We start from the raw sequence: 23936 nt of genomic DNA, 5'->3' as shown, positions 1-23936 counted from the left end.
GCACCTGGTCTACATGTCCTCTGTACCCGCAAACGTAACAATCCACGAGAAACTACTTATCACCTGCCATCTCAGCTCCTAGTGAGGCATTACAATGAGGAAAACAACAGGTCTAGAAACTGAATTTGGTTCTTTTTATATTTCCTATTTTTCTGCTTATGTTTATGAAAAAAGAATTAGAAGAAATTTTTGAGAACTTAAATGTTATATTAGAACTGTAGAATAAGGGTAATATTTTTCATTTAAAAAATGTACCCTTATAAAAATAAACACTGGAAAGTTTGCCATATAACTATAGTCCAAACATAGCTCCTTCAACAAAATGTTACTAATAAATTATGTCACATTTTTCTAACACCTAAATTGCCATACAAAGTAAAAGGAATTTTAGTCATTTCCCAGATCTTCTCCCCAGATTCTTCTGAGAACCCTCAGTTGTTTACTCTTATTCATAGTCAATATGTTCTCCTCTGTGATCACTTGATGCCTCTTTGCTAATTTATTAGAAAGCTATCTGATTTCCTAAGCTCTTATCACAAAAGGTTTCAAACATATCAATCAGTTGAAACACTACAAGTTCCATATACTTTCCATCTAGATTAAATGTAATTACTTATGCTAAGTTCAAGCTCTTGGTTAAGTGGTGACTATCACTTCTTTTTTTTTTTCACCATAAATTATGAATTTATTATTAGCTTTTAAATTTAGTTTAAAAATCAAAGTAATTCATATAAATAGTTTTAAAAGGAGTTAAATCATAAGTATATCATTATATTTCCTTTCCTGTAAACTTTTTTCTTAGAGCTAACCTATTTTTTAAATTTTTACTGAAGTATAGTCAGTTAACAATGTGGTGTCAATTTCTGGTGTAAAACACGGTGCTTCAGCCATATAGGAACATACATATATTCATTTTCATATTCTTTTTCACCATAAGTTATAAGATATTGAATATAGTTCCTCTGACATACAGTATAAACTTATTGTTTATCTATTTTATATATATTAGTTAGTATCTGCAAATCTTGAACTCCCAATTTATCCCTTCCCCCCAGTAACCATAAGTTTGTTTTCTATGTCTGTGAGTCTGTTTCTGTTTTGTAAACAAGTTCATTTGTCTTTTATTTTTTTTAGATTCTACATATAACCGATAGCATATGGTATTTTTCTTTCTCTTTCTAGATTACTTCACTTAGAATGACATTCTCCAGGTCCATTCATGTTGCTGCAAATGGCATTATTTTATTTTTTCATAGCTGAGTAGTATTCCATTGTATAAATATACTATCAGTTCTATTATAGAGGAACATTTTCCCCTTTGCAAAAATTATTCTATGTGCTGTTACTTTGGTACCATGTAAATATCTTGTCCTCCAATAGCCTAAAATTTTTAGTACCATTACTATGTCTTAACTGACTTAATCATTATTCACTATGAAGAGTTGCAAAAATGGTGAATTTGTAATTCTATCATCCCTTCCATATTTATTAATTGACATTCTTCTGTTAAAAATGTAAAACTTCCTTTTCTCTTCCCATGCTCTTTTTTTTTCTTTTTTGAAGTTCATCAAGGATTCATCGATTTTTCTTTAATCAGAATTTGTAATGATCTTTTTGGTGGTTAAATTATCCTGAAACAGGCCAGGAGGAACCCCTGCAATCTGGCTCCCATGTCTTTTGAAGGAACTCCATTAGTCTTTGAGGGCTTCCTTGCTTTATGTCCTAACAAATATTTCTGAAAACCCTTCAAATTGTTTATACTTGTTCACTAATCAATTAGTCCTCTTCCTCTGAGTTCAGGGCAACTATGGCTACTGGAAAGTGAAGGAGGGACTCCTAGAAAGGAAAAATCAAGAGGGAAGGAACCACAAAATCTATGTGTAAACTCTGCCCCAAACTCTGGCTGACCCCTAAATGACACATGCACAGGGCAGACCGCAAGCAGCCCAGCTAAGGATAAAGAACTGAAACTGGTGCTGCCAGTTAAGAGAGTTTGTGGTTTGAGTCTTGTTTTAAAATATTTCAGAAAACAAAACAAAACATGCTTAGTCTTTTACGTTGTATCACTGCCCTTCTAGAAAATAAATTTTTAAAAACATTACGCTGTTACAAACCAACTCTTTTTTTTTTTTTGAACCAGAGGGAGATACTGTTTACTAAGCACATGAATTTGATGACAGATAATAAACAAAAGCAGTCCATCAAGTATAAAAAAATCATAACAACAAACACCAACTGGACAATGTGATATCAAGGTGAAAAAATGATTTTGATACATACCTGAATTACTTCATAAAGATGTACCTGAACACTCCCTAAAAAATTAGGCCTTTTTGTATCGTCATATCGCATTAGTTCTAAGTAAATATTATTCTTCTCATCATCTTGACGTCTGGGAACCTTCATAAAAAATACATATGAAAAGAATTAAATTTTCAGCCTGAATTTCTGACAGAATTCCTGAATACACCTATAAACTACGTATATATATATGTACACACCTAGTGATTAGTTTTTATGTTATTAGCCAATCTCACAGTCACATATACCCTAATGCCAACAAAAATAAGGTTCTTGTTTATGTCTAATGTCACTTACACTCTTTTTGAAACATCCACTGCTGACACTCTCTTTTTAACTCTACACAAAAGTTTAGCCTCAATACTCTACTGAAATTACATTTTCAAAGGTAGTCCAATACCCAATATCCAATCCAAAAAAATGTAGGTAATCCAAACATCTAATTTCAAAAGACATCCAATATCCTTTCCAGTCTTTGCTCTTTAACTTTTCAATAAAATTCGTATCATTGTCTCAACTTGAAACTCTCTTCTAACCTTGAACCCTGTAACACAATACCATCGTTATGTGACCTTTAAAATTCATACACCCTTTTGCCAATTTGAGTATTAGAATATTAGTGCCTTTAAAATTTTTAACTGAGATATAATTGACATATCACATTGCATTACTTTCAGGTGTATAACATAATGATTTGCTATTTGTATATAATACTAAGTGATTATCACCATAAGATTAGTTAACATCCATCATTACACAGTTACAATATTTTTCTTATGATGAGAACTTTTAAGATCTACTCTTTTAGCAACTTCCAATTACATAATACAGTATTGTTAACTATAGTCACCATGCTGTGCATTAGATCCCAAGGACTTATTTATCTCATAACTGAAAGTTTGTACCTTTTGACCACCTTCACCCATTTCACACCCCCACCTCGACCAAGCCCCAGCTCTGGCAAACACTAATCCATTCTCTGTATCTATGAGTTTGGGTGGAGGTGGGGAGCGGCTTTATTATACATATAAATGATCAAACAGTATTTGTCTTCCTGTGTCCAACTCATTTCACTTAGCATAATACCCTCAAGGTCCAACCATGTTGTTGCAAATAGCAGGATTTTTTTCTTTTTATGGAACATGTTTCTAATCTATTCACTGTGGATGGACACTTAGGTTGTTTCCATGTCTTGGCTATTATAAATGCTGTGATGAACGTGGGGGTGTAGATATCTTTTTGAGATAGTGATTTTGTTTTCTTTGGATAAATACACGAAGTGGAATTGCTAGGTCATCCGCTGGATGGTATAAGAATCCTCAAGCTTGACACAAAATGGTTAAAGTGATAAATTTTATATTATGTATATTTAACCATTAATACAAATAAACAAAAACTATTTTTTAAAGCCTTCAAGTATGGAATATAAAGTGTTCAAGTGGCACCAAGCTGGTAGTGGCCTTAAGTCTCTTAGAGGCAAACACAAGTACTCCTCAGAGATGCTACTTTCATCCTAGACCTCAAAGAAGGCCCAAAGACAATTTTCCAAGGAAAATGAGCACATAAGGAATGAATTTAATTACTAAGTCATTCCCAAACTTTCCATTAGAGTTTCACTAAAACTCTCCTTTTATTAGACTCAAACTAATGGCTCCTCTTAAAATAAATACAGGGAAAATATTTTGATTATTCTAATGAAAATAAGTACCCTGTTAATATATATTGTTTTCTGGTATTAATTTAAAGTTTTATTTAAGTGGACATATATCCACAAAATTCTTGAAAACTCTGCAATGAAGCTGAGGAAAATTATTTGCAAAGTAAAAGAAATAACACAGATTTCCCCTAGCAAAACAATGCCTTTTTTAACCTATGTTTAAAAAACTATCTTCAATACTCAATACTTAGGCAAAATGAAGTTTTTATATTTATATATATATATATATATATATATATATATATATATATGGCATAGAGGAAGTGTTTTAGGACTTCACTAAAATTCAACTAATGTAATAAAATTATTAGAAACAATTGGACTAATCAATGAATCCAATGGCTAAATGAAAGTGTTGCTCATTTAAAAGACAATTCAGATACATTTAAGATTCTAAGAAGCTTAACTAAAAACAGAAGCAAACTCAGCACAGCAAGCTCTGTGTGAGAGGGAGTTTAATGAACTGAGCCTAAAGCCAGATTACATTCCCGGCTCCACCAATTACTAGTTCTATGACCTTAAGAAAGTTCTTTAAACCTGACACTACCTGCCTCCTCATCTGCAAAACAAGGATGACAGTAAGTGTATAGATATTCTGAGGGTTTGTTATAAAGACTGAACAAGCTAATCCATGCAAAAATAATTAGAGTATATATAAGAAGAAAGGAGAGCAGGAACGGAGCAGGAGGCAAAAAAAAAAAAAAAAAAGAAAGAAACGGTGTGCTATGGACTGAACGTCTGTGTCACCTCAAAATTTATATGCTGAAGCCTATATCCCCAATGTGACGGTATTTGTAGTGGGGGTGTTTGGGAGGTAACTAGTTCATAAGAGTGGAGCCCTTGTGAATCTGGCAAGTATCCTTATAAGAAGAGACGCAAGAAAGATGGTCTCTCTTTGCTCTCTGACATACAATGAGAAGACAACCACTGGCAAACCAGGAAGCAGGTTCTTACCAGACTCCAGATAAGTCAGCATGTTTGATCTTGAATTTCCTACCAACCAGAAAGGTGAGAAATAAAGGTCTGTTGTGTAAGTCACCCAATCTATGGTAATTTGCTTTAGCAGCCCAAGCTGACAAAGACAGAGTGGAAGAGGATAGATGGGAGGAGAAGAATATGACAGAGAAAAATGCATGCCTGCATGATAAACACTCAGAATCACAGACAGTAGGATCTCAGAGAAGAACACCATGATGATGTATTCTAGAGTAAATCATAAAACATCAACATAGTCTATAATATAGAACTACAATACTATAAAATATCAAATAAAAAAACATCACTTTGGTTTCTTTCCTATTCCCTGGGAAAAAAAGATACTGTAAGTGTAGAATATTTGAAACTATAAAAATGCATACTTATATCTAGAAGAGAACTTTAACATTACCTGTACAGAAAAATACTTCACATCATCAAATGTAATTATAGTGTTCTTTTCATTGTTTGACGATAGCAAGCTATAAGTTTTTGTACATTTCACCATGTTGTTTATAGAGATGCGAATGAATAAATTATTATAATATTGTAAATGGACTGAAAATAGATATTTAGGAAGCAAATCTTGTTGTAACTGATTAATAACACATTACAAAATTAATCCATTAAAAAACTGAGGAAGTATATTTTGTTGTTACTGAACAATAATGCACTATAAAGTTAATCCATTAAACAATCCAGGCTAAAACCTAAGAATCAATCAAATAAATACATAAATAATAGAGCATATTAAACAATAAGGAAAGTCTTTTAAAAGAGTATTTTTGCCCTTCAGTGGTAGGCATAATATAAGGAAAAGGCTGATTCTTCCTTAGGTCACTTCTCATATTATTATCCTCACATTTCCATTATAATCCCTTTGCAATTTTTCCTTTATATTATTTTTTAAGGTGACTAAAACATTGGCAATATATACTTGAAAAATTTTTCCCAAGCATAATTATATAGATATTTAAAAGATACGTCATTTCAGAGTAATTTATTCTTAATTTTAAGACAACAAAATTTAAAACAGCATTCTACTTTTTAACTCATTTCATTATATACTTATGCCAGATTGGTCTATATTTTTATCTTTCATAGCACTTTATGCATTTAAAAATTTTGTTTTTATGATTGTCTTCAAAACTCTTTTTATATAGAATTCTCTTCACTAGTTCACTTTATACAAAAAAAAAACACCAAGTCTTTATAATGAGACTGGTTTTATGCCATGATAAATCTAATAATAAGCATTCAGCTTATTTAAAGGCACTGAGAAAAATAAATCCTTTAAAGAACATTTAAGAAAAGCATAGTTATTACTTAGAAATAAATTAGTATTGGGGGGAGGGTATAGCTCAAGTGGTGGAGTACATGCTTAGCATACACAAGGTACTGGGTTCAATCCTCAGCACCTCCTCTAAAAATTAATAAGTAAGTAAACCTGATTACCTACCCCCCACCAAAAAAAAAACAAAAGGAAAGAAAGAAATTAGTATTATCATACAAGAAGATATATATTTTTTTAATTTATATGATGATTGGGATGGATTACAGACAGCTAAAAATGTCTTGTCACTCTCCACATCAAAAAGTGGAGTTTATTTTCCTCTGCTCTTGAATATGGCCTGGTCCTGTGACTCCCTTAACATGAGAGGGACATGATCAGAGCTGAGACTAGGATAGGCTGAGAGAGGCACCAGCCAGGGTGCAAAATTTAAAGTCGCATCAAAGTTTCAGTAATCAAGATCGTATTTCAATGTACTGTTTTTAAAATCAAAATTAATGCAGAATTTTTTTTAATAATGACAGATAAGACCCTGAGACTACATGGAAAGAAAGGTCTAACCCTTTCAGCATCCCAGCTAAGTCCAGTCTTTCAGGCATTCTCACCAAAGCACCAGACATGTAAACGAGCCATTTTTTAGATATTCCAGCCCTCCTGAACTGCCAGATGGCTGCAGGCCCGGCTATGATAACATGAAACAGAAGGACCGCCCCGTGAAAGCACAGATAGTGACTGATAATAAAATGGTTAATGCTTTAAGCCACCAAGCTTTGGGGTGTTTTTTAATGCAGCAAAATATAACTCAAACAGTCATATATGATCATAGTGTGGTTCTTAAATCAAAAGAAAGGATACTCCTAGGCGTAAAATTTCTGCAGTTCTTTACATGAATAGCCAGACAGCCAACCTGTAACAATCAAAAACACCACAGTGAATGAATTTTTAAAAGTTAATTTTCCTTCCATTTTACTCTACACAAACTATATTTTTAAAAAGTTTCACTTAGTTTTTCTCATTAGAAATAATGCTTCTTAGGGGGAGAGTGTAGCTCAAGTAGTACAGCGCATGCTCTGCATGCATGAGGTCCTGGGTTCAATCCCCAATACTTCCCCTAAAAATAAATAAGTAAACCTAATCAACTTCCCTACCAAAAGAAAAGAAAAGAAATATTTTTTATTAGAAATATCTAATTAATAGAAAACACCAGAAAGCAAAAATACATAAGAAAATAGGCAAGATTTGTTCCAAGTAAACCTAAAATAAACAAGAATACAAAGCAAAAAAATTAAAAAAGTCATTTATTAACTTCAGTCCAACTATCCCCCTTTGAATCATTTTTATTTTACATTAGGTGAGAACTGATAAAAACAATCTTGCATATAATAAGAAATATGACTTGCTTCAGATAAGCTCTTATCCAGCATCCTAAAACCACTTCATTCATTCAACAATCATTCATTGAGTATAATATGCCAAGGGCTATAAAATATTCATTCTCTCTTGTGTAAAGTGTTTGTAAATGTTAAAGAAAATTGTACCCTGTGTTTAACCATAAAATCAAGCACCAAATTAATACAGGAATACTTGAATACTAATATGCAGTATTAGCCAAATATAAGCCATTTGGTCTTCAGTGATGTTTGGTCTTAAAATCGAAGTAAAAACAACAGTAATATTGTATTAAATATTGTGAAGCAAAATAAATGTCCCAATAGTAGTTTCAAATGTAATGTAAGTAATTATAAAGATTTGGTTTTAGAATAATACAGAAAAAGAAGTTAGCACTCAATACTTAAGACTACTGTATCTGAATGATGAAATTCTGAAGAAGAAAATATGGTAGTCTATTTCTTAAGGAGACATAAGTACGAAATGTTATGTTCTAATCCAGGTGGTACTTAAAATGGTATTGCCACAGATGAGTCCATGAATCATGGTTTCTTTCTTAAAATTGAGTGTACACAGGAGGGTAAAACAGAGAAATACAGCTACAATTTTGTACTGCATAGTTCTGTATATAAGCATTCTGTCATAAATCACTACCACTTGCCCAAGAATCTCAACATGAAGCCATTAATGACTACCCTAACTTTCCTTATATTTCAATAGCTTTTATACTTTTACGTAAGAGATCCATATAATATAAAAATAGAATAAATTTCTATTGAAATATAGAAAAAGATTTAACACTCAGAAATACAATGGTGACAAATGACAAATGCTGGAGAGGCTGTGGAGAAAGGGGAACCCTCCTACACTGCTGGTGGGAATGCAGTTTGGTGCAGCCACTATGGAAAACAGTATGGAGATTCCTCAAAAGACTAGGAATAGACTTACCATATGACCCAGGAATCCCGCTCCTGGGCTTATATCCAGAAGGAAGCCTACTTCAGGATGACACCTGCACCCCAATGTTCATAGCAGCACTAGTTACAATAGGTAAGACATGGAAACAGCCTAAATGTCCATCAACGGATGACTGGATAAAGAAGATGTGGTATATTTATACAATGGAATACTATTCAGCCATAAAAACCGACAACATAATGCCATTTGCAGCAACATGGATGCTCCTAGAGAATGTCATTCTAAGTGAAGTAAGCCAGAAAGAGAAAGAAAAATACCATATGAGATCGCTCATATGTGGAATCTAAAAAACTAAAACAAAAAAACAAAGCATAAATACAAAACAGAAATAGACTCATAGACATAGAATACAAACTTGTGGTTGCCAAGGAGGTGGAGGGTGGGAAGGGATACACGGGATTTTAAAATTGTAGAATAGATAAACAAGATTATAATGCAAAGCACAGGGAAATATACACAAGATCTTATGGTAGCTCACAGAGAAAAAAATGTGACAATGAATATATATATGTTCATGTATAACTGCAAAATTGTGCTTTACACTGGAATTTGACACAACATTGTAAAATGATTATAAATCAATTTAAAAAAATGTTAAAAAAAATACGATGGTGACCATTAACAGGCTGCGGATAACAGATTCTGAGACTCGTCTGTGGCCCAAAGCAGTAACAGCATCAACACCTTCACCCCCAGACGCTCTCGAACGTGCACTTAAAACAGGAAAGCAACCAGAACCCTGTTCACAAAAACACTTCACGTGCCCAATTTTAAGACACAGCTTTTTCACATTTTTTTTTTTCTGAAAATGGGATGTGACTTTTAGAAACAGGAGTAGTGGGTTGTGAGGCAGTTATCATGGCCTACACACATCCCAACCTCGCCAAATTGCTGAACGTTCAAAGAGGAGGTGATGTGGCTGAATCATGCACTGAGAGGAGCCATTAGTCACATACCAAACATCTCTCTGTCAAAACTTCCAGCTGGCTCTTAGGAGAAGCTTTTTAATATCTAGCAACATGTAATTCAAATGAGGGAAATACAAACTATGAGGTTAGGAACTGTGGGTGAAGTAGAAGTATTCCTCAAAATGTGAGTTCTACAGAGGTGCAGAATCATATTCAAGAGTATGGATTATAGAAATTAGTACGTCAACATAATGACATGCACAATAGTTTATGGACAAAAGTGATTTCAAAGAGCCTTTCCTAAGTTTAGATTTAGACAGTGAAGGCTTATACTCCAGCTTTGATTGTGAAATAGGGAAGAAAGTGTTACATATGAATAAAGGTAGGCCATGGTCATTAAAAAAAGTATACATTAATTATTCTTACTCCCCCCCCAAAAGGTGGTGTTAAATTCATCATATATTTTTTACTCAAGAAAATGTATTAGTATATGATAGGAGAAGAGAAGAAGGACAAGAAAACTCTCACTTCATACCCATTAACTCTTCTCATGGTGTTCAGAAAGTACAGATAACTGTAAAAGAATACAATACTTGACAGCCGTAAACGCACACAGATCCTCGCGGCCTGTACTCTCTCTATGGCAACCAAAAGAGAAAACAGGTTTTTCTGGTTCTCAGCCTGGATATTAGGTCCCAGCTGTGTGTTTGTGTGTACATGTATGACTGATGAGTGTGCTTGCTTTCGTTTCTGTGGTTTATTATTTTTGGATGAGGGAGAGTTGTGGGATCAATTTTCACTCAAACTTTCCTAAATCTGACAATATATATAATCATCTGAAGAGTTCAACAAAAATGCTGATTCCCAGACTCTAGTCTCAGTTTCTAAGTTATCACATCTTAGGTGGGGCCCAAGAATCACTGTTTTTAAAAAGTATCCCAGGTAATTCTGATGTAACTAGAGTTTGGGAATTTCTAACATAGACAACATTCTTTCAGTGAATCAGGATGTTTTCCATAATTTCAGCAATTATTAGAATGCTTCTGACTCCTAAAAATGAAAAATTCATAAATATCTTTATCAGAGGACCATTTTCTATACATAATGTTTTGATACCAAATAATAAACATTAACCAGTCATCAAATGAAGTAAGAAATAATTTATAGCTTATTGAGGCTTAATTCATACATACCACATCCCCAAACGGCACCAACGCTGGTGTTTCAGGTGTTACTGCCAGTTCTTTACTTTCAGACCCTTTAAGAGTTTTCCTTAGCATCTACAGTGTAAATAAATTAAGACTTTAGAAGGCAAAGAAGAATACAATTAAAGGCTCCTTCAATTCAACAAACATTTTATGAGTATCTAGTATGAGGTATTATATATTTTATAATATATATTCTATGACTTGAAAACTCATCCCTATCCTCTCTAAGTTTATCAGTAAGTTATCAGAGAAACAAAATGTATACAATTAAATACAAAATCATTAAGGGCGTCATGAGAGAGAAGAGAAGTGCATAATAACATGAGCAATGTGTTCTCCCTGCGAACTACAAAAAATCGTCACTACCACATTCCAGACTCAATCTGATGTGAATTAGGTCCTGTATCCCACAAATGGCAGTAATCCTGCTTGGAAATTATCCCAGTATTCCTTCAGTTAACAGCCACTGAAGGAATGAGAATTTAACCCTTTGGAATAGTAGGCACACTGGGAAGGAGCTGTGAATAGATGGCTTTTGGTTTTTAGATGTGTGATTTTGTCCAGAGCAACTTCACACTAACTGATACATGTGGGTTGATATTTAACTTTGTTCTTAAGGGCTCTGGTCACTACACATAATGGTGAGCCTTTAAAAATTACAAGACATTTTAATATAAATTTTTAAAATAAAGTAAAGAGAAAGGGAGGGGAGGGGAAAGGTAAAGGGAATCGTGAATAAACTGCCTATTAAAAATCTAACCTGAAAAGAATTATATTTATTCCCAACCTTAGCTGAATTTGAATCAACATGGCCTTATTTATAAGCAATAGTTTCTCAGGAATCTTTGTTGTTATATGTCTTTCAAGAATCACTTGTTTAATTTTTATAGTATATAATAAATCCTTAGTTATGCTGAAAACTTTGTTTTAAAGTATACAACAAATACGTCAGTTGTACTGAAAACATTTGTTTTACATATCTTGGATCTTTTTGTTATTCTTGCAACTGATTGGTTTAGTGTGTTTTACACATGATTAACTCATAGTTTAAGGTAACTGAATGACAATTACTGTACTGTTATTGTCACAAAAATATCAATCTGTATACAGTGTATGTATTTAATACAGAACCTCATACTTTCTAATGTTTTAATAACCTTATTATGGAAGTCTACTTTGAATATGCAATTTTAATAGCTACAAAATAATTGGGGGAAAAATCCTTTAGAATACTAATACTTAATTTATCCTTAACAACCTGGCATTTTGGTAACAACTCCTCATTTTATTAGCTTTTCACTTTTCCTACCTCATACCGGCAGAGCTCTCTTCAACAGCATCAGCATGAGCAAAACAACTCTTTGCCAAATTCTATTAGAACCCTGAACAAAATTTCCAGACTCGTCTCGTAAAGCCTCTGACACCACCTAGAATTTCTCCTGAACCCACAGAGAATTTTAATTTTAGTTAATCCCACTATGTCTTTCCGCCCTATTGCTTTTGGCCCCACCCTGAACAGAAGTTCCTGGTGGCACTTCTCTTAAAAGGCTGTACCCTCACTCACACTGCTCTGCGCTTCCTCCCCAGTGACCTTTCTGGCCCACTCTCCTCCCCTCCAGTTTTCTCTGAAAGCCCACTAGCCTACATGCCTACCTTGTCCTAGGACGCTCCCACTCCTCTTGCTAAGGGCAACCTCACTATCCTCACAGAGAATTAACATTCACTAATGTGCCGGCATGACTCCGTGCCTAGCACTGCACTGATTTCGGCTTCAAGCGTTCCTGCCCTTGGGAAGTTCAGCCTGGTGTTGAAGGCAGGTAAAAAGCAATGACACTGTGGGGTTTTGCCATCAGTTACTACAGTGTTTTATTTATATTTTGGCTGTGTATTGAAATATACAAGAAGAAAGAGTTTTATCTTTACTCATTCTCTGCACAGAATCTTATACATGGAAAAAGAATAATTTATTTGATCAGTCAGACCTTGCCATTTATTGTAAAAGCTACAGGTAAATGGAATGAAACTCTAAAAGAGATTTTTTCAATTCTTTTTCCCTGCCCGAGCTCAGGAGCAATGACTCCTTTTCACCCTCTGTGGTTCTCTGTCCCTATGAAACAAGGACATTCACAGCAGGACCCAGGGATTATCCTCTAGAGTAGTGGCAGAAAATATTAGAATTTTCCATTTTCTTTAACAAATAAGAAAGCAAGCACATACAGCTGACTATGTAAGTACAGAACAAAAATTCTGAGGAAAAGTGAGTTTCATGCTCAGAGAGGTTCACATCAGAGCTCTCCTGCTTTCAGGGTATTGTGTTTGCTATTTCAGTGGGTTAGCCAATTATATTACCTTGAGTAGTAGAATATTTAGTCTGCTTTGCAAATAGATGAGAACTGATCATAAGAAATCTCACAGTAAGGCATTTTAAAAAGTTGGCAAAGATGCATCATGCACTTCAGTTTTACAAACAGAAAAATGTTCTGATTAGCTAAACTTTTGTGTGGTGACTGTCAGTAGTATGTAAACTGGCAAATATTTAAAAATATGTATTTCTTAATATGTCCTTTCACAGTAAGTAGGTGACCTTTTAATGAATGTGCATATGACTTTCTTTTTGAAATAAACTCATGTTAAGGTGAGAACATTATGAAAACTATTGGAAATATTTATAGTTAATGTTATTTTATGTGCGAAAATGTATTATGAGCAGCCTAGAAGGTCATGGTATCTCATATAAAAATCTTAGAAACAATTTTCTTCTTTGTTTAAAAATCTCATGATGTTTCAGCAGGGTCAGAGACCATTTTTCCTTTGAAATATAAAAAATGCAATGCTCTCCAATTAGCTTACCAGAAATAATTAATCACAGAAGTAACATTTTACTCAAAAAATCTGGACTAAAAACTTTGAATAATATAAATGAAAAATCAGTACTGTAATTTACTAGGCTCATCCAAGATACATCTCTTCCATTTGGAACTTCAAATCTTTGAAGGTATCTTTTTCAAATATAGCAGTATTAAAAATCAAATACTGGGTTACCAGGGAAATGAAAGTTTAACACCTCAAAGAGATACAACTACACATCTCTCAGACAGCTAAACATAAAGAGACTGACAATATCAAGTGGCAAGGACATGGAGTAACTAGAAGTCCGATACACTGCCAGTAGGAATTTAAATTGCTATACCCTCTTCGAAAACTCTTTGGTATTTTGTACTGAAGTTGAGCATACACACAATAATGACCCAGAAATTCTATTCCTAGATATATCCGCAACAGAATGTAGGCATATGTGTATCAAAAGACATTGCATCATTCACTATAGCCAAAAAGTAGAAACAACCCAAACATCCATTATCAACAGAATGAATAAATACAATGTAATATAATCACACAGTATTATAAAGCAAAGAAAATGAGTAACCACCCACATACAACACGAATGAATCTCACAGAAAAAAATATACTGAACAACAACAAAAAAAACCCAAAATACATGTTTTTAAATGCATATAGGACATTCTGCAGGATGTACAATATGCTAGACCATAAAATAAGTTTCAATAAATTTTGCAGAATTGAAATCATACAAAGAATGTTCTTCTATTTCAACAAAATAAAAGATAAAGAACACAAGGAAATTTGGGAAATACACAAATCTTGGAAATTAAAGACATATTTGCAAATAAGCCATGGGTCAAAGAAAAAGAAAAAAAACAGAAATCAGAAAGTATTGTGAGCTGAATAAAAATGAAAAAACAACATAAAATTCATGGAATGCAGCTAAAGTGGTACTTAAAAGAAAACTGATAGCATTAAACAACCATGCTTAAATAAGAGCAAGCTAAACCCAAAGTAAGCAGGAGGAAGAAAATAAAGATTAGAACAAAAATCATTGAGATTTTAAAAAATAGAAAATCAATGAAAATGAAGGTGAACTCTTGGAAAGATCACCAAAATTGAAAAACCTTTAGCTAGACTGAAGAAAAAAGAGGTCACAAATGACCAAAATCAAGAATGAAAGGGGGACGTCACCACTGACCTTATAAAAATTTATTCTTTCAGAGTTGTGAAGGCCAGAAATTTAAAATCAGTACCCCTGGGCCAAAATTGAGGAGCCGGTGGGGCGATACACCCTCCAGAGGCTCTAGGGAAAAATTCATTCTTGCCTCTTCCAGCTTCTGGTAACTGCCAACATTCCTTGGCTTGTGGTCATATTACTCCAATCTCTACCTTTATGATCACATTGCCTTCTCTTCTGAGTGTGCCCAAATCTCCCTCTACCTCACTGTTATACGGACATTTATGATTATAGGTAGGGTCCATCAGATAATCCAGTATAATCTCCCCATCTCAAAATCCTCAACTTCATTGCATCTGCAAAGTTTATTGCCATATAAGGTAACTACTCTAACTATAAACAGTTTCATGCTAACAAGTTAGACAATTTAGATGAAATGGAAAAATTCCTATAAAGACATATATTACAAAAACTGAATCAAGAAGAAAGAATATTTGGAAAGACCTATAACAACTAAAGAAATTGAATTAGTAATTAAAGCTCTTTCTACAAAAACAAAAACAAAACAAACAAAAAACCTAGGCCCAGATTGTTTCATTGGTGAATTCTATCAAACATGCAAAGAAGAAATAATAACAATCCTTCACAAATTCTTCCAAGAAAAAAAGGAGAGGAAGGAACACTTCCCAAGTTATTCTATGAGGTCAGTATTACATTAATACCAAAACCAGGCAGACATCACAAGATGACAAAACAACAACAAATTTGTATCCCTCACAAATAGACGCAAAAATCCTCCACAAAATATTAGTAAACTAAACCCAACAACATATAAGAAGGACCATATACCATGACAAAGTGGGATTTTTCCATCTGAAAATCAATGTAATAAGATTAATGTAATAAGTCATATTAATAAATATGTCCAATAGAGGACAAAAATCACATGATCATTTCAATAGATACAGAAAATGTATTTGACAAAATCCAAAATGCATTCTTAATAAAAACTCTGAACAGACTAGGAATAAATGGGAAATTCTTCAACATCATACTCAAAGGTGAAAGACTGAATGCTTTCCCTCTAAGATTGGTAAGGCAAGTGTGTCCACTCTCATTACCTTTAATCAATATTGTACTGAAGGTTCTATCCAGTGCAATGAGACAAGAAAAAGAAATCAAAAGGTATCTATATTTGAAAGAACTATCTCTATTTGCAGGTGACACAATCCTGTATATAGAAATTCCTAAGAAATCCACCAAAAAAAAAAAAAAAGGGAAGAAAGAAAGAAAAAAGAGAAACTACTAGAACTAATAAATGAGTTCCTCAAGGTCTCAGGGTACAAGAACAAAACGTAAAAACTGCATTTCTATATAATAGCAATGAACAATCTGGAAATGAAGAAAACAATTCTATTAGAAGTAGCATCAAAATAGTGAAATACTTAGGAGTAAATCTAACAGAAGAAATGTAAGTCTGGTACACTGAAAAATACAAAACATTCCTGAGTGAAATTAAAGATCTAAATGAATGGAAAACATTCCATGTTCATGGGTGGAAAGATTCAATACTGTTAAAAAATCAGTTCCCAAACTGATCTAACCACTAGCTAGCTTAATCAGTAAATGGGGATAAAATATAAATGAGAAATGACAAGATTTTTAAAAAATCATAGAAGACCAGTTTGCAGAACTATGAATATATTTTAGAACCTAAATGAAATGTATCATTTCCTAAGGAAATATCATTTAACAAAACTGATTCTGCTAGTGTAAACAGCTTAAACAGACCATTTTCCATAAAAGAAATAGAGAAAGTTAGCAACTATCACCACAAAAAAGCACGAGACCTGGGTGGTTTCACAGGGAATTCCACCAAATTAAAAAATTAGATATCCCATGGCACCATTAAAGAAGACTTTCTTATTCTTTTTATGAAGCAAGCATAGCATTGATACCTAAATTCATAAAGAAAATTATAGATGAATATCTCATAGATATGGATACAAAAATACTAAATAGTAAAAACAGAATCTAGACAACTTAAAGAATGTAACAACATAAAGAAATTAATATGCAATAACCAAGTGGGATTTATTCTAGGAATTATTAGTAAATTCATTAATATGAAACACCACATCAACAGATGTAAGGAGAAAAATTATACGATTATCTCCATACATGTTTAAATGGCCTCTGACAAAATTCAACACGTTTTCCTGTTAAAACACTCAAGAAAATAGGAATTAAGCCAGTCTTGAAGCTAGTTATTTCATTTGATGGGGAAACACTGAAGGCATTTACTAAGATCAGAAATAAAATTGCCTACTATCTCTACCACTACTCAACAATTAGATAGGAGAAATCAACTAAAGGCAAGTGAGTTGGAAAAATAGAAGTAAAACAATCTCTGTTTGAAGATGACCTAAGAATATACCTAAGACCCTAGAGAATTAATAACACTAACTCAAATGTTTTAAAAATTCAATAAGGAAGCAGGATATGAAATCAACACACAGAAATCAATAGTTTTAACATACATAAATAATAACTATAGTTAAGGTGAGGGATAGATTATCTACATTTTCACTAAGGTCATCAACTACATATCCCTCGATCTCTGCACTATCTCTACTTAATCCTTCCAGTACTCTCAGTAATTTACATTTGATAAACCATTTTAAAATTCTCATTGAGATCTCCAGTTACTTCTCTCTCCTTTTTCTTTCATCCAATTCATCAGACTCTTCTGGTTCCACCTGCTTCCTTCTGCAGTCTACACCCACAATCTATAATCCTCGCATCAGTGCCTAGCTTTTTCTTCTATATGTAGTGATTCTCAAGCATGAATCTAAGCATCACCTGGGATAGTTTGAGAATTGAGCATATTCACAGGGCCCCATCCTTCTGATTCAGCAGGTTTAAGGTGGAGGCCCAGGAATCAACCAGGTTATAAACAAGCACCCCCAGAATATTTGGATACTGGTGATCCAAAGATGAAGTAAACACTGGAAGAAGAGATGTCCTTCTTCCTATCTCAGGAGGATACCTCCACATGTGCTCCAGAACGCATACTTTTCTACCTTCTCAGAGATCTTACTTTATCGGCCTCACTCTACTATTTCTCTAATTAAACCTTAAATCCTGATAACCAAAACAACTTTTTCAGCAAAGCATATCTGATCTATGTCATCCTCCTGCTTAAAATCCACCAGCTTTTCCTATGACCTGTAGCAGGTTCTCAACTTTGAATATCCTTGAAATCAAACATGTTCGAAGCATTATCTGCAAAGTGCTATTTTCCAAGAAGTATTGAGAGATGTGAGACATCTCTGAGAGACATATTTGCTTTAAAGTTTTGAAAAATTTGTATTTTGTACAGAAAATACTGAACCTACTTATATAGCTGTTCTCATTACCCTATGATAATCCACTTTCAAAAATCATGTGCCATACACACATCAAAAAATTCCAAGAAGTCATAGAAGACATTATCTGTTGCCAAATATATAATGTTCCATTTGTGGTGTACTGATGCATAAACAGAATTTACTACATTGAAGAGGATCACCCATTCCATGTTCAATGATCTCCATCATGTATCTTATAGTAGTTGTTATAATAATTTAAATAACATATACTTATCATATTACTCTAAGTTTACTGTATAATAAACATCTGTACTACATAAACTCATTCCTCTGGATCTGTTTGTCTGAAAAGAATTCATTTACGAGGTCATTATAACTAAATCCAAGTGCATATTTCTTAAGCTCTTTTTGTTATTCCATCAAAATATTAAAATATTCTATGGTCAAATAATTTGGGAAATCAAACTTGGATAAACAATGTACCTTGCATATATGTGCACTACTTTTTTGAATGTATGTAGATGTTATTTTGTCCAAATTTAAGCAAATTTCATTAACAACACTGTGCCATGGGAGCTTTTTTATCATTATAGATTTTCCCAGTCAGTAGATAGTAAAGAGCCAGCTACTTTCATCGTGGAGAGATTTCTTCTTCTTTTATTTCTTTTAACAACAAAAAGGGATCCTCATATTCAAAACAGTTGGAAGTCACCATTCTACAGAATAAAGTCCAAATTCCTTAATAGTACATACAACAAACACCTCCTAAGGCCTAGGTTTCCAAGTACATGTCTTTCAACACAAACTTCACAATTTCTCCTTGTATTATCCTAAAGCTAAATCCTACTGTGCTCTCAATTTATTGTAACAATGAAGCAAGGGTATCCTAAGTTTTCAGAATTTAGAGGGTACTTTACACATCAAGTAATTCAACCCCTAAATTTTACAGGAAAGGACATCATCTTTTTGTGTACCATTTGTTGCCTGATAAATATTATATTATTTTAAATAAATTAAAACTAACAGAGAATGTAAAATTTCCTAATAATCCTCTAACAAACTTTGAAAAAGTGAGTTTCAATGTGATTCCCCTATTCCATTTCCTCTATGCTCTGGCAGTACCACTAAATGGTAAACTTAAGAGTTTCCCACATTTCAAATATAAATTTACCTAATTAGGAACAGGAGACCAATAATTCACTCTGCATACATGATGCAGGTTTGCTCCTACAGGTTCATCTGTAAGAACCTCAGGAATTGAAAACACGGGTAACTAACGTTTCAGGAGTGTAGCCCTTTAACCATGTAAATGAAATCCCAATGATGGTGATGACGATAATGACAACAGCTAACATTAACACTTTACTTGGTGCTTTGCACTGTGTTAAGTACTTTCTGTCATTACCTCCTTTAGTTCTTCAGACAGCCCTCTAAAGTAGGTAGTAATTACTGTCTTCATTTAGCAGTTAATAGATAATTACCAGGGTCCCACAAGTAAACTCTTCCTCTGGTACTACCTCCTTTCTCTCTTCCTCGGGTCTCCCTCCCTCCCATCTGCATGCACTGACCCCTTTGTCCTTCCCTATCCTCTAGGTGGTCGGGTAGGGAACAGACTCTGCCCTCCAGGCCTCAACTCACATTTAGTATCCGGTGCGCAGTGGGCTTCTTGCCCTCGTCCTTGGGCAAATCCGACGTCTTGCCATGCTCCTGGGAGCTAAGGGCTGCGGAGGAAAACTCCGACCCCCTGGTGTGCGTGTTTTCTAAGTTGGTAGGGGGAATCCTCTGAAGTACTGGCTCTGTGTATAGGGAATGGACCCGCCTGTTGTGGTTATCTGCTGTGCTGGAAACCTTAGCCATCTCTTGCGGCGGCTCCATCCCTCCATCCTCGGCTGGGCAGGTCTGCGCCTAACCGACGGCCCCCTACTGCGCAGGCGCAACCCTCTCCCCGCCTGTTCCCTCACCTTTCCTGCGCACGCGCGGACCCGCGTGACCCGCACGTTCAGGCCAGGCTCCTGGCCCCTGGCGGGCTTGGAGGGCAGACTAGTTTAGCGAGCCTGGTGGGTCAGCTGTAAGCACTTGATCAGGACATTTCAGTCCCCCTTAGAAGGAAGTCAGAGCATGCTGGTGGACCAGAAACTTTCAGTTTCTTTACTGACCACACAATTTTTGATTCCTTAATATGGAAACCAAGGGACTCCAAAGTGTCCTCTACTGCCTAAGGATCATTACTTGGCGGCTGCTCTGTATGGAATCTGTTTTTCTTTTATGCAGAGGCCGCCTCAGAGTTAAGCCTTCAGTTAAGTCTTATAACCCTGTACACGTACCCCCAAAGCTGATTTAACTGCTGTCTCCAAGCTGCTGCTTGGCATGTCCCTACCAGTGGCCTAACACTATTAGAATTAGTTGAGTTTGGGGGGGAGGGTTTCTTATTAAATTTATAATTTATTAAATATAAATTATTATAAATAAATAATAAAAATATTAAATATAAATATTAAATTTATAATTTCTTATAAAATTTCTTATTAAAGTGTAGCTGAATTTTTAGAATTAGTTGTTTCAGAAGATAAGAGTTCTTATGTGTCAGGAACCTGATCCTCTCCTTTCATTCAGGGCACATGGCACAATAGCCCCAAACCCTTGATACATGTTTGTGGTCACTTTGGGGTCTGTGATGTGTCGTGTTTAATCACTGTGCCAGAGACTTGCTGTCCATCAGCACAATGACTTCCTTAGGGTTCATGTAATACAACATTTAAAAAAAAACCCAAAAAACTAACCTAAATCTAATTAAACCTCTAGACCTAACATTCTAGTCTACAGGAAATTCAGAAACAGAGAAACAAATTGAATGATACTTTTAGGAGGGAAAAAAACAAACAAAAAATGGAGGTGGAACATTTTTGAAAAAACTGGTTTGGATTCTTCATCAAAAACAAAAAAAAATCATGAGGGAAGTTACGGGGAAATATAGAATGGTACAGCCACTTTATAAACAGTCTGGCAATTTCTTTTAAAAAACTAAACATGTAATTACCATACAATTCAACACTTCTGAGTGTTTATCCAGAAAAGTAAAAACTTAGATTCACTCAAAAACCTATATACAGATGTTCACAGCAGCTTTATTCATAATAGTCAAAAAGTGGAATCAGCTCAGATGTCCTTAAATAAGTAAATTGCATTATATAAGTACCTTGGAATATGACTTAGCAGTAAAAAGGAATGGACTAGGCCATACAGCTGAGATGAATTTCCAGGGAATTATGCTGAGTGAAAAAAAGCTAATCCCCAAAGATTACATAATGTATGATTCAACTTATAACATTTTCAGTTACAAAATTTCACAAATAAAAAGACAGATTAGTGGTTGCCAGGGCTTAGAATTAGGGGTGCAGGGAGGGGGATGTGGGAAGGAGGTACGTGTATTTGTAAAAGGGCAACATGAGAGATTCTAATGGTTTGGGGGCTTGTTTAGTATCTGGACTGCAGTGGTAGATACACAAACCCATACAACTGATAAAACTGTATAGACTTAATACACACCTACACACACACCAGTACATACAAGTATAACTGGAGTAACCTGAACAAGATTGGTGGGTCAAATCAATGTCAATATCCTGGTTGTGATATTACACTATCAATTTGTAAAATGTTATTTGGAGGCACTGGCCAAGTGTACAAAGGATCTCTCTGCATTATTTCTTAAGTTTGCATGAATCTACATTTACCTCAGTAAGATTTTCAATTAAAAATTGTCCTGGGGGAAAAAGATAAGGAGATCATTTTAAATTAAGAGATAACCAAACGAAATGTGTAAAACTTGACTAGATTCCTTTTTTTTTTTAACCTTGACTAGATCTTGAGAGACAACTGGGAAACTTTGAGAATGACCTGAAATCATCGTTTCCGAGCTATCTGAATGATGTTGTGCTATGTAGGCAAATGTTCTTTTTGGAGGATGCGTACTTAAACATTTGGGTGAAGCAGCATGATGTCAGCAACTTACTTTCAAAAGATTTAGCAAGAAGAAAAGGGGGGTGTATAAAGAAGGCAAATGAGCAAATGTGGCCAAATTTTAACAACTAATAATCTACATTGGTGTAGATTAAAGTTGCTGTTACTAGTCTTTCAGCATTTTTACATTTGATAGTTTCCAAATAAAAATCTCTCAGAGCTCACTCATATGTATGGCCTTTTCCTTGCCCCCACCTCCACAAAGGACCCGCACACACCCCTTACCCATAATACTTTCCTAGATCCTTCAACTCCTGTGACCATCTATGTCTTCTGACCAGATTATGAGCCTCTAAAAAGGCAAGTACCACGTTTTATTCATTTCTTCATCTTTTTTGTCCTCTCACAAACCTAGGAAATTTGGCCAAGATCAAATCATCTATCGCAATCCAAGCTTTGTTTCATAATAAATTACAGGTTCTACATGTAGGCCAGAGGTCCCAAATGCTGGCTAGTCTACTGGCTATAGCAACCACCAGCATTATCTTTTCTAAAAGGCAGTGTTCCAGGTACTACCTCAGACCTAATGAATCTGAATCTCTGGGAATGGGGCCTAGCAGTCTATGTATGTTTTGTTCTATTTGGGGGGTATTAGTTACTGAGTATTTTGTACCCAAAAAACAATGACAAAAACCCCATGGGGCATCTTACCTTTTGATACTTCAGTAACTCTACTGAGCATATCGCTGTAACCAACATGTGATACGTGGAGAAAGGCAAGAAAAATTACGACTTTGAGCCAATCATGGAGACATACATTAGCGGTGAACTTCCCCCAAGTCTCCCAGTCATCATGGCCAAAGGATTTTTGATAGACACCACTGTTCTCCTTGATGATAGATTTGTATGGCTCCACCAAATTCCAGGGACTGGGACATGGACATCTTTGGGGGACATTATTTAGCCTACCATAATCCCTTACATTGGTTCTTTTGGATTTCTCCTTGCTGACACTATTCAGGCGTGGTAAGCCTCAGCTCTAATGAGCATGGCTTCCCTGAAGTTTGCTGATGGGAAGGATCACAAACTCCTGAGCTGCCAGCATAGGAACCACCGCTGATCACAGTGAAAGCTGGAACTCGCAGGGTGACTTCAGGATTGCCAGTTGGTTTACAATTCTATGACAGCGGGGGAGTTCCGTTTTCAGCAGCTCCAGCCTCACATACACCAAGATGTTCCCTACTAAGGTGTGTGTACCAAATATAGACCTATTCTCAGAACCAGCCATCTCCAGCATCAATTTCTCAGTCCTCTTCAGTTCCACAACATTCAGTGGCTTGCTGATCAGGAAGGCCCAACAGTTTTATTGATGTGCTTCTGAGCCTTTGAGACAGCTTTTCCCATGGTGAATCTTATCACTGTCTTGAGCTCTAGGTCTCAGGCCAGTTGAGGCACCACTGGGTACAGCTCTGAAGAGACGTCTTCCAGTGCAGGATCCACCTCAAGTGTGGAATTTCCATGAGAGCCAAAGATCTCTGACAAAGAGCTTAGGAATAGGCACAATGTATTTCTACTCATGCTTCTTCTTGTGTAAAAAGAGACAAAGGAAAGGGTCTGCAGAGGTCAACTGAGTGTTAGCTTAATAAACTCAGAGGCCTCTGCTTTATTCTCCTGAGTTCTTGGCCTGCTCACCTTCTCTTTTGCTATATATGGTTTTTAGTGTTCCCTATATGATTCTGATGTGCAACCAGATATGGGAACCACTGGTATAGGTTTTAGAGGGAAATAAACTTTAATGGTTATAAAATTTTTCA

At 34.9% G+C, this 23936-nt stretch overlaps 1 protein-coding gene and 1 long non-coding RNA gene across 3 annotated transcripts in view; one reads left to right on the top strand and one right to left on the bottom strand.

Moving 5' to 3' along the window:
- C2CD6 (C2 calcium dependent domain containing 6) overlaps positions 1-20095 on the bottom strand; it is a 76419-nt gene extending 56324 nt beyond the window's left edge. Inside the window, 5 exon segments of the mRNA XM_072961462.1 lie at positions 2281-2400; positions 5406-5551; positions 7140-7191; positions 10753-10839; positions 19801-20095. Coding sequence (XP_072817563.1) covers positions 2281-2400; positions 5406-5551; positions 7140-7191; positions 10753-10839; positions 19801-20037 — 642 coding nt within the window. The 5' untranslated portion in view covers positions 20038-20095.
- LOC140696449 (uncharacterized) overlaps positions 1-23936 on the top strand; it is a 71764-nt gene that overhangs the window by 40136 nt on the left and 7692 nt on the right. The gene's annotated exons all lie outside the window — the stretch shown is intronic.

Source organism: Vicugna pacos, chromosome 5, assembly GCF_048564905.1.
Source record: "Vicugna pacos chromosome 5, VicPac4, whole genome shotgun sequence".
NCBI classification, from domain to species: domain Eukaryota; kingdom Metazoa; phylum Chordata; class Mammalia; order Artiodactyla; family Camelidae; genus Vicugna; species Vicugna pacos.
The sequence above is the reverse complement of the archived record's forward strand: the minus strand, read 5'-3'. Positions and strand labels throughout refer to the sequence as shown.